This window comes from Dermacentor andersoni, chromosome 3, assembly GCF_023375885.2.
Source record: "Dermacentor andersoni chromosome 3, qqDerAnde1_hic_scaffold, whole genome shotgun sequence".
Lineage (NCBI taxonomy): Eukaryota > Metazoa > Arthropoda > Arachnida > Ixodida > Ixodidae > Dermacentor > Dermacentor andersoni.
Genome location: NC_092816.1, coordinates 33026909 through 33043557, shown reverse-complemented (window position 1 = coordinate 33043557; position 16649 = coordinate 33026909). Strand labels below are relative to the sequence as shown.

Here is a 16649-nt window from a genome sequence, read left to right as displayed (position 1 = left end):
CCGCATTTATCGCTTGATGGATGCTTAAATATTTTAAATGAACGGGCTCAATGTTTTCTGACCCATTTCCACAAGGTGTGCACGAATAGCCTACATCTGATATTTTTTTTTTTTTTTGAAGGTCCGGGCTCCCTCCACAGCGCCGTCCCTACAGACTGAAGGCGCTGCTCCCTTTTCCCTTACCCCCAGTGTAGGGTAGCAAACCAGGCGCTCGTCTGGTTGACCTCCCTGTTTTTCTTTTCCCTGCTCTCTCTCTCGAACGCGCTCTGGTGACGGGTAGCTCGAAAAACACTCATCTGCTTTTGTGCATTCGAGAAGGCGATGAACAAGCATCATCGCAAAAATTTATCGCGCAAGAATCGCCGAGCAGTATACACTACCCAAGCGCGCGTAGTCGTCATCGTCACGTGGTCGTCGTTGCACTGCCGCCGTTGGGCCACTGTTGTCGCCGACGTGCATCCGTCTTGTCAGTGTCGGCCAACACACAACTGCGCTCGTCTTAACACGGCCATTTTGCGTCATTGCATTCTGCGTCAACCCACCGCGGTATAGGCCAGTGGTTATATGTCGTTGCGCAGCTGAGCTCGGTCGAGGCCACGGGTTCTAGCCCGGCCGCGACGGCCGCATTTTGATGGAGGGGCGAAATTCAAAATAGCTCATACACTTGGATTCACGTGCACGTAAATAATCCGAGGTAGTAAATATTAATCCGCATTACCCCGCTCTGCGGCGTGGCTCATATTGTAGTTTTAGCGCGTAAAACCACAGGATTTATTTTTAATCTTTAATCGCACCAAGAAACGAGGCTACAGATAGCCAGCTACAAGCAAAACGCTAAAACGCAAAGGGAAAGCTAATTGTCATGTTCAAGTGAAGTGTAGATATAACGAAGTAAAGGGGAAACGAAAGCGGACGGAAAGATAAGTAGCCACAAATGGTAATCGAACCTCATGTGCTCGTCTCCTACCTGGGGCAACACATCTCTTTGTTTGCTGAAGGCGACATGACTCCTGATATCGCGAAACTCGCTTTAGTCCGAACATTTTTGCCAAATGAATATGACGCTATATATACTCAGGGACACCGGAGGGGTGCTTTTAGCTCGGATGTACCACTAATTTATGTCTCTGCAACAGCGAAATGGGGACCAATCTACTTGAAGAAAGGGACAACACGAAGCGGTAGTGCTGCCCGCTTCGTGTTGTCCTTTTCTTCCAAGTCTCGTGTTTTGCTTGCGCGGTAACTTCCCAAAATCGTGAATCACCAACTGGCCTACACCCACACTGTGCTATGCTGCCAATTTAACGCTGACAGGAGGCTTCTTAAGCCAAGAAAGACAATAATAATAATAATAATAATAATAATAATAATAATAATAATAATAATAATAATAATAATAATAATAATAATAATAAAAAGACGAGTCGCGACGTTTTCCTGAAGTGGACTGCAGCTTGCCGCGACGTCATGGCGACTACGCGGGTCTGAATAATTTTTTTATCGGTAAGGAAGGACCACGTTGCACTCGAAGGGAAAAAGAAAAAAAAATGACTCGGCCCAGAAACTGGCGAAAACTTTCAGTGCGCCCTTGATGGCCCAAATACAAGAAAGTTGTTTTGAAGTCGCTCTGCGGTTTCGGCGCGAATTTCAATTAAGGGAAGCGTGAAAATCGATTTTCGCTGCTAGTAATCAACCCACTCCCACCGAAAGGATGCCTTGGACTTTTGCGCTTCAGCGATTGTCCTTTAGTGTACCTCTGACGAACATGTTCTGCACCGCGATTGCAACACGCGCCCTGAAGCAAATAACTAAACGTAAATTTTTGAAGACAAGGTCTTCTTTGGCGACTGCAGATCGATTTGGGGTTTCTGGTATCTGGGTATATGTAAGCACTTTCGTCTCTCAGATTAGACGATCCGAGGCCTTTTAGCGCACGCAGAACAACGAAAAAGGGGAGAGTCTAAATGAAGCTTGGGACGAAAAAGACGCACCAGGTTGGCGTAGAACTTTGTATGAAACAGTAATAATGCGGTATTAGCAAAAAGAAAATAATTACAAGGCTAGAATGGAACGCAGGTGCGCTCGTTTAAGCTGCGTGCGCCTAAAACCGGAAGTGGAAGTGTGGCTTTACTCAATGAAAAATGTGGGCTCCTCCCGGAGATAGCGCGTTTAAAAACGCGGGCCGATCTCGAAGGCAGTGCAGTCAAGAAAGAAAGAAAGAAAAAGCAAAGTAAAAGTTTGATAAAGGGCTCTCTCTATATGTAAGATTAAGATGGGACTAAGGCGAAACGTGGCGCAGGTGAAATTTTAAGGCGACTCAAAAGCGGCTAGCATCGCATAACGAAATGTGTGTGTGTGTGTGTGTGTGTGTGTGTGTGTGTGTGTGTGTGTGTGTGTGTGTGTGTGTGTGTGTGTGTGTGTGTGTGTGTGTGTGTGTGTGTGTGTGTGCGTGCGTGCGTGTGTGCGTGCGTGCGTGCGTGCGTGCGTGCGCGTTAGCGGGAGAAGCCTCTTTTTCCTCCCGAATAACAAAGATGGTAAAGGGTGGCACACTTAATGCGCCCTTGAAGATCGCTCGCAAGGAACGCCGCTTGACAGGGCAGCGGGCAAATTAAGAATAAGTGGGTGCGTCTCGTATATAGCGTAAACTTTACCAGAACATTTGTTTTTTTTTTTTTGCTAGCTCGATACACATTGCTTTTTCTCGTGCCACGTAATGCCAGCCTCTTCACGAAGTTCAATCGAAGTGGCGGAGTGGCACAGTCGGGCCGCGCACCAATTCTTAACAAGGCATGGACAGAAAGAGAAAACGCACACTACATAGCTACGCACCCGCCTTGGTTGGGCAGAAACTGTGTCTGCTGATTCCGACCACCTCGCCCAAGGACGCCGACACAGATTCCCGGGCACACGCACGCCACCGGCACTCACCCAGTCCGATGACGCCACGCCAACAGACCATGCAGGTCGCCCGATGGCTCACATGTCGAGCCGTCACGTGGGAGCTCCTGTCAGTTACGAAAGCCGGTGGTTCGCACGGTGGTGTCTTCGCACGCTTTTATACTGCTGTGTACGGGGAACGAATCGGAGGTGTCCCGCTCGTCGGAGGCGGCCGCTTGTTGTCGGATAATGACGAACTCGTGAGGACACGCAGGTGAACGGTTAACCAGGGGGCGCAGCAATGCATGTCGTGAGAAGATCTGTCGACTTGCACTGCAGCACCCTGCTTAGTAGGGAACTGCACCTTGTCTGCGCTCGGCGATTGCACTTCTTCCTTCGTTACATTCATGGACAATCAATGAGCACTGAGCCCCCGCTCCTATAAGCTGCATCTGAGATACTGCGGGGGAATTTTAACTTTCGACGACCGCGGTGTTATCCGATGTGCACCTAAAGATGAACGTGTTTGCATTTCGCCAACACACGGGAACGTCTGTCGAGTCAAACGCAAAGCCGAGTCAACCGACATGGAAGTGAGATGAATCGACTGCACTGAACGTCTTAACTGCTGCGTCGAGCTCTGGTAACAGAGCTTGACGAAAACGAGTTTGCGACGATCATTATTACTGCTGATATATTTACTGTAGCTTCAATTGCGAGAGCACTTGCCTTAATTGAACGATCATTCAGAAGTTGATATTTGTTATAAAAAGAATTTTTATGTTCGAGCAATTTTCACTCAGTTAATAAAAAAGATAAAGCGGCATTCATTTCTTACACAATCAAGCATCACAAAACGGCAAGGTGCGGTCCGGTGCGTACTATACCGCGTGTGACCGCAACAGATCGGCTCTTGAAAACGTCAGGCTGGGAAGCGAAACAATGACAAACCCACAAACTGCCTCACTGTTCTCGTCGATCGAAAAATTACGCGGTCTAGCGTACTGCGGTTGAACGACCGCTCAGTCTGGGGCCACCTCGCAATTTATAACACAACGTGAAACGAGCGCCAACGTACACGGTACTGACACGCCTTCGGTTGCGCTGTACTATACGCACAAGACACTTTACAAGTCGGCCCAGCCTGCGTTGTGACGATAGCGAAAACAGATGACAACATACACCATCTACAACCGTTATTATGTAACCGGAAAAGAATTCCCGTTTGGAAGCATGCGGAGCCAAAATTTCTTCAAATACTACTAAGACAACAACAACGAAACAAATCACTTTGCAAACTTCGTCTACTTTTTAAAGTGCCCACGAGCTATTCACGTACTAAAGGAGAGAAGGACTTGCGGAACAGCGTTCGGCTCATACGTTGTGGATGCCCAGCCGGTGAAGCGCCACTCATACCTTGCGGTCGTCTGCTCGAAATAAACGGATTACACGTAGGCTTGTGGCTCACTGTAAGACCAAAGTACCTCCATCCACGAGCCACCGTCGCTCTTTAGCTGGCCGGTGAAAGCGCGCACGAAGAACTTCCCAGGGGACCGTCACCATATCTCTTGTCTGACGTCACTATTGTCATGACGTCAGCGTGCTTGGTCAACCGGTGTCACGAGTATGTACACATACTCGTATTGGGTGCTTCACGTGCATCTTCGAGGTATATGCTAAAATACCGCTACCCCTGCCTACTTGCGGTCACACGAGTTCTAAATGTTAGCGCAGAGTATTTTCGGGCAACTTTCCGACCGTATCCAACAGACGGGGAAGAGAGAGTTTTCAAGATTAACTTTGGCTCGGAGTAGTTAAAGAAGAAGAGGAAGACGGGCACATCAGCATCTGCAGCTCCTCAGCGTAAATCCGCATACCAGCAACGCTACCGTTGACTTGTAACATATTGAAACGTGAACGCGGCATAATCAGGACGCAAATGAAATAATAAATACTAATATTACGAAAAACACACAATTTGGAGATCTAGCTAGACCTTCTACTGCGCCCGCGGCAGTGTGCTCCCCCGAAAGAAAGAGTTTAAACGGCGCTTTTGCATTGCCATGTGCGCGCGATAAATAAAGATAAGACATCGAGGAAAGAGTGCACAGAGCAAACCTCCTTGATTGTTTACGATACTGCCAAAACGGCTGAAGCCAAACTCGGGGTCGCTCAGGTTTGCAAAACACGACGAGAACAAAGCCCCAAACGGCTGGCCAGATACAAGCCTTTGTTAAACTCTTCCGAGCTACTGCGAGTTTGACCGGGGTTGTCTGTTGTCGGGAAGCCTGTAACGCTGGGGCCCCCGGTGAACGCTCCTTGCGTCAAGCACTCCACCTCTCGTGTTTCGAAGCGACAGCCCTTGCAAGCCTGACAGAAAAATCTCGCCAAGTCGCCAAAGGGCTTCGAAGCTTCTGAAGAAAACTACTAGAAACGTCTGTGGGATCGCACTGGGCGAAAGCTGTTGAAGGGCAAGCCTGAGTGAAGATAATGATACAATACATCGAACTACAAGACAATGACGAATAAAAGGCGGGATACTATAAATGAGCGTAATAAAGGATAATATGCGAAATTCGGAAACTTTCCTTCCACCACGCGCATCGCCTGACCTTCACAAGATGGCGGACGTCGCCCCATATAATTAAGCAGAGGCGCACGAGCTGGTGTCGCTATCTTCATAGTTTCTCACTATATTACCTAGAGGAGATATGTGGCGCTGATGCGCTGTGGTATGCACGGGAACGCAGGTATATTGTGACTTCGGATTGACATCCTTCTCGGAGAGCCAGGAAACCTTGAAGACGCGCGTGGCAAGCACCGCTCCGTCTGTCACAATGATTCACTCTCGACTAAAACGACCCGTAAAAAGCTCTTTTAGCTTTATTATTACACAAAAAAAATGTTTTGTTTAATTATAAGAACTTGTTATTGCACGTACAACTATATGAGGCGTAAAAAGTGTCAGCGGGCCGCTAAAGTTGGAGGTCAGACGACAAGATTCGTGCTCGCTCTGGAACAGTTTGTCGTCTGTTCTAGCTTTTCTTCACTTGGTTATGCAATGTAGGTGAGTAAACTTCACTGGAAGATGTAATATGAGTGAATGAAAACCTTTTATGAGGATGTTACTTTAAGAACGCGTTATTTGTGTAGCCATATTCCCGTTTTAGACGAAGCCTCTTACAACAGCTAACACAAGCCTCGCAGGTACTATACATATACCGTCATTCACATGACGGCACAGCGCCCCTTAGAAAACTCCCATAGACGGTGGCGCCAGATTTCCCTCTAGGTGTTATAGCGAGAAACTCTATGGCTATCCTATGGCTACCATCGCTTCTTCACTACATGTATTCTCTCCGTTTGCGAGCATATATACACGGCTCGATGGTACCCTGTGCGGGAGGTCGGCCATCTTGTGCAAGGCAATTACTAACTGAATGGAGTTGAACGCCTAGACCCAGTGTTCCGCAAATCCCTTATTCGGTCGCACCGCGCACTGTGTCACGAGACGCGAAGGCAAATCATGGCAGCACTAACGCGAGATTGCCGCGATCCTCGGAGAAAATGTCTATGCACATGGCATCAGCGTACATCCCGTAATTTCGAATTTCATTTATGGAAAAAAAAAAAATACATGCATGACCACGCCTGTAAATACGAGGCGGGTCATCGTCACTTGTTAAACGACGTTGAAATGCAACAAAGACCGAGAGTTTTTTGCCGCTAGAAGGCACGAATAAAGGCAATTGGACCCAAGAAAACTTATATCGTGGCCTTCAAAAGAGGCTGTGCGGTGCCGACGGTTTCAAATTTATTTGCACGGATCCCGTACACAGTAGGGTTCCACCGATTCGATTTTCCGCTCAATTCGGCCACGCGCTGATGTTCCGGTCGATACCATTAATGTTCCACACTGCCAACACGTTTCGTTAATTCGATCGAGCCACATTAACGGAAATATATCATATTATCCAACTAAGGCTTGGCGAGTTGCAAAGATACGCTTGCTGGAAGGAAAACTTGATCCGGTTAACCAACTTCGCTGTGATTATATATATATATATATATATATATATATATATATATATATATATATATATATATATATATACGTTTCAATAGACTTATGAGCTCGGCTAGTCTTCATGTAGAACCCTAGGCAAACAGGCACAAACAACACGTAGCTACATCCACTTACAGCATCATGTATACTGCTGTCAAGGATAAAATGAAGATCTTACATTAAACTTTTAAGAGATGCTGACTTCTAATGGTTCTTTTAGGGCGAAAACAAATGCGAATGTGACTAGCAAAATTGTTAAATAAATTTACGGAAAAAGTGCCGAGTCCTCGCATATATATATATATATATATATATATATATATATATATATATATATATATATATATATATATATATATATATATATATATATATATGCGAGGACTCGGCACTTTTTCCGTAAATTTCCGTGGCTTCTTATGACATGACTATATATATATATATATATATATATATATATATATATATATACCTGTGATTATTCCTTTCAGATCATTTCTAGCAGCCTTTGCCTAATTTGTAACAGAACGTATCACGATTTGCTCAGCAGTTTTTGAATCCCTTGCTATGCGAGGCGTCATAGGCAACATTCTGCGCACGTCACTTTAAAGGCAAACACACCTGGAGGAAAAGGACCTCGTGACCTCTTTGTTAAGGCATTTACAAGAATGAAGAGCTTTTTTTTCCTCCTAGAAGTGCCGGAAAGTGCACTGTAAACATTGCACTAAGCACTTTTTTTTAGATATCCATTAAAGAATGATTAAAAATGGTTAACAGTTTAGACCCTACCCTATATACCTATATTATATTACAGGGTGGTATTTCGCTCAGAACAATGCGAAAACAGCTGAGATTCCATTTCCACTAATTGATGCAGGTTTTAGCTGTGCCAGTGAATCCGTTAATCTCTATCTGACACGTCATGACGTATTTCCGGCCCCGCAATCACTTTCGACGCATACAGTGGACAGAAGACCGGTATTCGAGATCAGTTGCTGTTACTGAGAGGCAATTGTCGTTGGGGCTTGGATTTGGACGCCCGCCACCTATTGCCACAGCACTACGCGAAGACTTCAGGAGTGGTGCCATATCACGCATACAATACTTAATACTTGCTGCATACACTTTTTCAGGAAACTTCACATAAGCATGTTTACAGAGGCACTCAGGTAATTCGACAAGCACCCTACTTCGAAAATTTCCCGATACAAAAAGTCCGTCCTGGTTTCTAGAATCTGTAATAGCTGGAAGTGACATCTCTTCAGCTAGGTTTGTTCGTGTGTGGGTTTGCACTGTGTGTGTGTATGCATTAGATCAAGGCGGTAGAAAGGAAAGAGAAAATGAAATAAAGCTGCACTTCTGAAACCAGCAGCAAATATCAATTAAAGTGCACAGGAGTTTTATCCGCACTTTCATAATTCATTCACGCAAAGTCTTATGCAAAGCTTATCACAACAATCTAAGTGCTGCAGTGGTGTAGCTAATACGTAATCAGATTCTAATCAGATCTAAGCGTGTGCTTTCCCCAGTTCTGTAGCAACTACCAAGTTCTTAGAGCAAAAAAAAAAAAAGAAGAAGAAGAGCGAGAGCGTTTTTGAAAAAGCTATGGAGGTCTTTCAACTCTGTAGCTCAAAGCAACACTCCTCTTTTCTCATAGCCAGAGCGTGTTGTAGCAATGTTACAAATGCAAGGTTATGCGCACGCAAAGAAAAGAAGGAATTTATGATCAGCGCAATTTGCATACGGCTGCATAACACGGAATGACTCACGCACACAGAGCTTTCGAAAACAGCGTGAAGCGTAAACACCGCGTAAAACCAGCGTATAAACAGGCTGCAATACGAAAGCCTTGTTTAGGTTGATTTGATTGATTCATGGGGTCAATAAACCCCGTTTGACGTCCAAAAGCAACACATGCGCAGCATTGGAGAGCTCCGCATTAATTTTGGTAACCCGGCTCCTTAAATATGTCCATAAATCTACGTGAACGAACGTTTTCTTTTTTTCCCCCATTTTACCCCTATCGAAGTGCAGCTGTCGGGAATCGAGCCCCCAACCTTGCGCTCAGCAGCATGCGTACCCAGTACGTCACCGCGGCGGTTTCTTGTTTGGATTTACGAAAAGTAAGAGCAACACAACACAAGGTGAAAGTTTCGGTTGTTCCGACGTGTACCAGCTGTTTGGTGTCGAACGTGTTGCTTCTGTACAACAAGCAGCTGGCTTAATAGTATTCATATAAGATTCTCCTCGGACGATAACTTTCGGCGATAATTTTGGCCTTCGCGTGCAGTAGCACTCAACCAGCCAATCAGTGTGCGCCTGATGGCCGAGGCAATAGTATCGCCAAAAGTGATCGTCCCAGAATACCTCCTCCGTTTGACATAAAATTAAGCGGCACTGCTGACTCTACGTGCGCATTACCGCATAACTTTGCATACTGACAGCTGCTGACCTCTAGGCATGTTAGTTACAGAGAGATAGGTGAATCTAGAATTACCTCGAACAAGATATATATTTTTAACGTTTACTCCACGTAAAACTGTGGCGTCAGGAGACTGGACATAATGCACGCTAGATCTTTTTTCATGCAGAAGGTAGGGTAACGAATAGCACAAGGTTATTATTCCTTTTTTTTAACGAAAATGCTATCGACCAGAAGCGCGTAAACGTATCCGGCTTTCTATAATCTGAAGCTACCGAAGGTCAACAGCTCTCGCAAAGAATACGCTACGTAAACAAACTAGCATCCACCAGCACGAAATCCATATGGGTGAGTGCTCCATAATGAAGAAATTGATGAAAACATCCATCATCACCATCCCCCCCCCCCACCACCTCCCTTCTTTTTCCTTCCTAATTTCTAACTGCACCATTGAACTGCGCGCCTGCTCATTTCCTATCGCCTCAATTTGACACGCTACGTAATCAATGCAGTGTTTACAATCGACAAGGCACAGCGCTCGCGTCCTTAGCACATTTCAGGTGACAGTTAACAGTGTACTAAAACAACGGCGTTTTACCCCCGCAACAATCTAGCTGCGAGTCCAAAATTGGCGACGCTCTTCTACTCGTGCTGTAGTTTCAGCAGCGCGCGAAGCATGCGCGAATGTAACAAAGCAAGCGCATTGGTGCTAAACAGGTGGTGCTCAAAAAGCAACAGCAGGGCACACTGCTAATAACAACTTTGATTCAGCAGAGCGTTCTACAATATGACACAGTAAATTTCAACATCATTCGGAGCAACCTTGAAGCGGATAGAATAACAAAACTGGTGCGGCGGCACGACGCGCCGTATGAGGAGGTCTCCAACAGCTGCGTTGGCAAGGCCGACAGCCATCGTCTGCAGTAAGGAATTTCTACTCACACTTATGGCATGTCGCGCGTCACATGTTCACTTATCAAGTCCAGAGCATCATACACACACCACAAAACAACGCGCTCAACCGCACGACCATCGTGAGAAAAGGGCAATGAAGTTTTGAGCTTTGGCAGGTTTCGGTCGTCCCGCCATCTCTTAGCAAATGCGCGTACTAAGCGCCTATTTAGGCTTCTCACGAGTGCTTTTTTCGCAGCAATGAAAGCAACAGCATTAAACAGAGGCATATAAATTAAGGTTTGAAGCTGCAAAAGCTGTTTATATTATCACTATGAAAAAGCACTAAGCGAAAGCAGAATGGTAGAATTTATGTACTGTCAGTTTGTCACAGGTGAGCGTCTTCCGATGTGGTCTAGTGGCTAGGATACCTGGCTTTCACCCAGGAGGCTCGGGTTCGATTCCCGGCATCGGAGCGTTCGGTCCCATGGTGTAATGGTTAGCACTCTGGACTCTGAATCCAGCGATCCGAGTTCAAATCTCGGTGGGACCTGCTTTTTCTTCTTTTTGAGTCTTGCAAATCATTTGGCGTTCCCACTCACTTTGCAAATAATTCTTCACAACGTGCTCCGTTATGTAGCCTCAATATGTCCTTTAGCAAATTATAGTGTGCGTGAACCGTGTAAGACTGAAGCGTTGTTCTATCCGCTTTCTTTTACGTATTGCTCCACCCATCCGTTGCAGAGTATCTGTAGGCCATTACTTCTACACCGGCAAAGCTCTCTGCTTTTAAACAAACAGCTCTATCTTTTCCATGGAAGAAAGGAAGTTTAATTTTTTTTGTTAGCTCGTTTTCTGTCCGTGACAAGAACTTTATTTTTTCCTTACCACTGTAGGTGACAGAACGGACAGGAATATAAATGAATATACAGCTATAAATGTTAAAGCTTCAGGTGAGGCACAGCCAAAAATATGCTTCCCTTCCTCTTGCCCCCTCCTTCCCCTCTTCAATTTTTTTTTCACAACACGCGCTGATACGAGCTATAATCCAATCTTTTACCGTCTCAAAAGAAAACGATAAGTATTGGAAGTTCACTTATTTTCGTAATAATTGTAGGTGACACTTCGGCCGTGTTCTCGTGAATGCCCATCTTTTCACTACAGCACGGAAGGCCGGTAACATGTTTGAAATATCCCACGAGGCATCCGTATGTCATGACCACGGTAGAGTCAGTCATAGAGTTTCTCATATGGAGTCAGTAGAGCTATAGTGAGTAGAGCCAAAGGAGCATTGATAGGTAGAGCGACTTTTAAATCTGTTAGGCCATTGGTTAAGCGTTTGGCCGCATATTGATTAAATCTGGCAACAAGCAATATGGCGGCGCCCATGGTTCTATGCGTTCTTGTATGTTTGTAAACATGTGTTTTCCTGCATCGTAAAGCGTGAATTATTCATTGTTATTGCGCTGCATAGTCGTCGTTCCTATGTCTGAACTTATCTGGTAGGTGTTGAGTAGTATTGTCATCGATGCAGAGAAGAAAGCAACTGCCTGTTCAGGTACCAATTAACTTTTGGGCAGCATTGCACGTTTTGAGATCTAACGCTTCAACATGTCCCTTGGTTTCCAGAAGCTGCCAACACTACAGGCTTCTACTTCATCGAGCTTGGAAGATCCTTCAAATGATGAGGTTTGTTGATGCTAACGTAATAATCTTTTTTTTTTAATTGTACTCAATTGATCCTCCTCCTCTTACTGCAGGACCCCAACGAGAAGTTCGAGCGAGAACTGAAGTGGTGCATTGAGCAGCTTAATATTTCGCTTTCTCATGCCGACACAAAAAAGAAAAACTGTAAGATGTGACATTGCCGATATTTTAAACTGGAAAGCTGCAAGCGTTTTCTTTTATTTATTTATTTATTTATTTTGTTATACACCCTTGACAGATACTGAGCAACTGCGGGCTCTCCAAACGCTTCAAAACGTGAAAGCGCCCGTCGTGAAAAAAAGGCAAGTAATGAGCATGACACTTGGAAACTACAGGGAGAAGATGGAACTGGAAAAGGCAAAGTTCATCACCGGTACGTGCGTGCGTAGTGACTTTCACATGAACTGCATTTATGGTCCGTCTTGAACTGTATTCCGATCACTGTAAAGTAAAGCAAACGAAAAACCTAAGAACATCTTGATTAATTTCTGTCCCACAGTTTCAACATTTCTATACTGAGTTGTGTCTATATTTCGAACAGAAAAAAAAAAGTGCTCGCATAGACCAGTGTATGCTTCTACAGTGCTTAAGGGCTTGAGGCACATTGAAATGTCAGCTTTTCAGTCCACCATATTTTAACACGGCTGCCGCATGTATTTAAGAAAAGTTATTGCCAGACTACTATGCTTTGCCTTATTATTCCTGACACTTGTGATCAATAATTTCCCAACTGACCCACTCTACATGCTGTGTGAGAAGCGTGAAATGTTTGACAGCGAAACAGGAACACAATACGCTAGGACCAGCGCCCTACACCTACATATTTTGATTGTTTAACAACCACAGAAATGAAAGATTCCATTTCATGTTAACTATTCTTCATACAGGCCCACCACGTGATGCAGTTGGTGCTGTAAGCTGTAAAACTGACACTGACACATGTATAATATCCACTGCTATGGTTTTCCAGATTCTACCAGAAAGACTAAGCTGCAGCCTCAACATTCTGCAGAGACCAAGTCTATCTTCCTGCGGAAAGTGCTGACGTCGAACAGAGACAGCCAACCTGGTGTGCCAGAGTCTGGCACAGAGTTCAAGTTCAACTTTGCCATTGACACTGAGGACACTTGAGTGAGGTGCCTTATTTTAAATAATAAAGTGCCTGTTGCCTGTACATGTGTTGCTTGTCATTGGTCCCATGAATAAACAGCAATTATTATTCTTGCGCGTGTAAAAGCTTAAAACCTAGTTTGCAACATGTGTGCGTAGGACAAAAATGTTTAGCACATACGCTAGACAAACCCTAGACCCTAGACACATGAGAGCAACCTGTACTGTTAAGCACGACTTGTGCGTTACAGCAAAACTGCAAACAGGTCATATATAACGAGCAGTTCTTTTGAATGCCGCTAAGTGACAGAAATGTGGAGGACAAGAGAGTTTGAAATGTCTGTACAAGTTACCTGCATGTTATGTGTTTCGGCAGTGTCTGGCCACGTGTGGTGAACTGTTTGCAAGGACAAAGAAAGATTATACTAACCAAAATTCAACCTGTCAGCGCACAGATCATTCAGTAACCATTTTCTTTAACCATTCTATTCGTGCTTTTTCATCAGCCGTCATGCCGCCATGCTGGTGCTTACCAAGATCCTCCCACAGATCTGCTGCTAACAGTGCTTACAAATGTATTTTAAATGCAAATTAATTGATTAACCCGTGCAAACAATTTCATTTAACATGTATCTTGAACAGCAAAGACAGGTAGTAAATATTAGGGTGCACATTTGCATACAGTACTTGAAAGCAGTAGATGTGTCTACTCCTGTGCCCTCAAAAAGTAAGCTCAAAATTTTAGTGAAGGTTAGGCATAGAATTTCAAAGTATATTGCTGTGCATTCGTGAATTGCATGTGGATTGCCCTTTTTGCCTTAGTGTGATTTTGTCAAGTACTAGCTCAATGGAATAAGCACCTCATAGCAAACATATTGTACAGACAGCTGCAGCACTCGCACAACTTAAAGAAAATTGTTTTGTTCATACTATTACTGTGTTTGCCCTGAAATTTTGTAACAAGATTGTGTTTTTTGTCCACATTCTTTGTCAAAAAACACAGCATAGTTGCTCAACTGGTTCATCCCCCCACACAGACACATATAGTACACACGAAAAAAAAAAAAGCTACACACACACACGTCACTTCATAGACATGGCATCATTTTGCCACTTGTCAACTGAAGGAAATGGCATGAAGAATAGGCATGGCAAGGTGATTTTGCAGGCTGGACTGCAACCACGTTTCAGCAATGCAAAATGGTTTTGGTATCTCAAATTGGTCAGATGAAGAGCTGTTAGTAATATAAAATTATTGCCTCCCTCAAAGCAAAACATGGTAACGGAATACTCACATCAACTGCTATCACAATCCGTGTTTTTTTTTATATATAGTTTCCAACTGGCAAAATCAGTCGACATATACGAAGGGGCTCATTTTTGCACATAAGATGTTTGTTTTCAGGACAAACTGGGCAAGGAACTTTGCCAAGTGTTTTGTCAAACGCACCAACAAAATAATGTAACCTTGTGAAATTTGAGCATTTACAAAGCAACAAGTGTAAAAGCTGTTTTTGTAGTTAAAATATATGTCATTATTTTGAGCCTTCTACTTCTTACTTTATGGGGACAAGTGTAACCGCAAGGCATGACTGCTATAATTTCTTTGAAGCCACAGCTACTGTGAATGCGCATTTTTGCGAGTGCTGTTGCTGATATTTCGCAGAACAATTTGGCCCTGGCATGTGAAGATGAATACGCCATTTCTCAATAGTTAGCTGAACCTGATAATAATAATTGTGCTTGGGAGGTAAACGACCTATGAACATCAAGTGTGGATGGCTAACATGCTGTTGCAGAATAGTTCATGTGTTCTCTTGGTGCAAATCTTTTGCAACTTACAGAGCAGTAATGTGTCCCGATCCTGGAGATACTGCAATAGTAAAATGGGCCAATTCCAGAGAAGTCTGTTGTGGTGGTCTCTGCGACTTGCTCAGCAGACATGTAATCGTTATGTTGCAAAACGTGGTGCAGAAGATGAGCAAATAATGTAGCGTATAATTAACTGCTTCTTATTGCTTCATATAGATTCGAGCATGTGCATTGGATCTGCATATAAAAAAAAAAAACTGGGGGCTGAAGACGTTTTGTGTTGCACAAACACACGGCATCCATTGAACGATAGGTGCTGCTGAAGGTTTTAGGAAGCATCAACTTTGAGCATCAACAGTTAAAGAAGTTATGGCACAAATTTTTGTATTCTGCCCTTTTTGCTTTTAGATAGCTGCCAGCATGGCAATTACTGTATGGCACCAGAATTCATTAGACATGCAACAAATGACTGCAGCTGAATGCTTTTACTATGAGCACCTCTACAATGAAATGACCAGTATAATGAAGGATATCTAAATCCTAACCCAACTTCAACAGCGCCTTCTTTGGCTCTGAACTCGTGCACTACAACAGCAGATCTTTGACTGCAAATCTTTGATGACGATAATGGTCACCATCACTAACAGATTTGACAGATGAATGGGCAAGACAAACTGTTTCAAGTACTTAAAAGCTTTGAGAATGAACTTTGAAAAATCTTTCGAGCCCGTACCTGCTCAAAGAAAAAAAAAAAGGCAGTAAGCCAAACGGATGAACTCTTTGGTTACCCACACTAGCGAGATGTACTGGCAAGTAATGCAATACTCTAGACAACAGTCTTTGTACAATTATACTTTTGCTCAGCAGTGGTGCTTGGCTCGCTGCAGCAACTTTGATGACAAAGGAGGTAACAGCAGCATTCAATGCTCTGCAGCTCTACTTCCGTTGCTTCCAGACATCACTGCAGAGTATGCCATTACCTTCGATATCATAAGATCAGCTGTAGTGGGCAGAAGAAATTTAGCTACTTTTTTTCACTAAGTATCTCTCAAGTTCCATTGCTGAAGATTTACCTCCTTTATTGCGAGCAGTACGGTGCTTATCTTCGCAACAAAGTTATCTATACAGTTAAGCCTCGATATAATGACGTCGGTTCAATTGGCAATCTGCTTCGTTGTATTGAAATTTGACATCTTATGCAAAATAAGTGCACTTGTAAATGTATTTTTTTTTTTGCACAGAAGGGGCCGCAAGATTCTGAGTCTGTGACAAAAGATACAGTTCCATGCAATGTTGATATCTTCACATCGGCGGTATGAAGCGAAGCCAGCCACCATTTCAAGTCCACTCCACCCTCATGGCTGATAGTGTTACATACAGTGGGACAAGGCTATTATGAATAGCACTGGCAGCAGGGTGCGAATGCTTCATCTGCCTGTTGCTTTAGTGCATTTCCAAAACTCGAGATAATGCAACTGCCAGTACTAAACATGCAAGACTACAACCCACATAATGCCACGCCATCTCGGTACACCCATTCTTTGCATGTGCGCCAGATTATCTCTAAAACAAGACACATGGGCTGTGTATGCGCTCACCCTTGCAGACAGCCATGGCTGTGCTAGAAACAGTATAGGCACTTGCGGCATCACTTCACATTATACTAATTGCAATATTTCTTTTTTCTAAGAGATCAAAGTCCACTCTCACGTTATATTCGTGGTTATGTGCAAATATGGTACGACGAAGTGTTACAGTTCCAAG

At 44.0% G+C, this 16649-nt stretch overlaps 2 protein-coding genes and 2 non-coding genes across 4 annotated transcripts in view; 3 read left to right on the top strand and 1 right to left on the bottom strand.

Annotated features, from left to right (window-relative positions):
* The window catches only part of Hsepi (D-glucuronyl C5-epimerase), a 70695-nt gene extending 60259 nt beyond the window's left edge, over positions 1 to 10436 (bottom strand). Inside the window, exon 1 of the mRNA XM_050169656.2 lies at positions 10308 to 10436. The gene's annotated coding sequence lies outside the window, so the exon portion shown is untranslated. The remainder of the gene's footprint in view (positions 1 to 10307) is intronic.
* A 224-nt stretch (positions 10437 to 10660) lies between these two features.
* Positions 10661 to 10732, top strand: TRNAE-UUC (transfer RNA glutamic acid (anticodon UUC)). The gene has a single exon. It is a non-coding gene; the product is annotated as a tRNA-Glu (tRNA).
* Positions 10733 to 10737: 5 nt separating this feature from the next.
* On the top strand, positions 10738 to 10809 carry TRNAQ-CUG (transfer RNA glutamine (anticodon CUG)). The gene has a single exon. It is a non-coding gene; the product is annotated as a tRNA-Gln (tRNA).
* Positions 10810 to 11437: 628 nt separating this feature from the next.
* Positions 11438 to 13137, top strand: LOC126520872 (UPF0488 protein CG14286). Its single transcript, XM_050169675.3, has 5 exons — positions 11438 to 11814; positions 11886 to 11945; positions 12017 to 12107; positions 12202 to 12336; positions 12934 to 13137. The coding sequence occupies exons 1-5, from the start codon at positions 11785 to 11787 to the stop codon at positions 13092 to 13094; spliced, it is 477 nt and encodes a 158-aa protein (XP_050025632.1). The 5' UTR covers positions 11438 to 11784; the 3' UTR covers positions 13095 to 13137.
* The last annotated feature ends 3512 nt before the right edge of the window (positions 13138 to 16649 follow it).

What these genes read in the sequence shown, in the direction of transcription:
- LOC126520872 (XM_050169675.3), top strand. Translation starts at nt 11,785, where the DNA reads ATGCAGAGAAGAAAGCAACTGCCTGTTCAG. An exon ending in GAAAGCAACTGCCTGTTCAG is followed by an intron (nt 11,815 to 11,885) that starts GTACCAATTAAC and finishes CTTGGTTTCCAG; the next exon opens with AAGCTGCCAACACTACAGGC. An exon ending in AAGATCCTTCAAATGATGAG is followed by an intron (nt 11,946 to 12,016) that starts GTTTGTTGATGC and finishes CTCTTACTGCAG; the next exon opens with GACCCCAACGAGAAGTTCGA.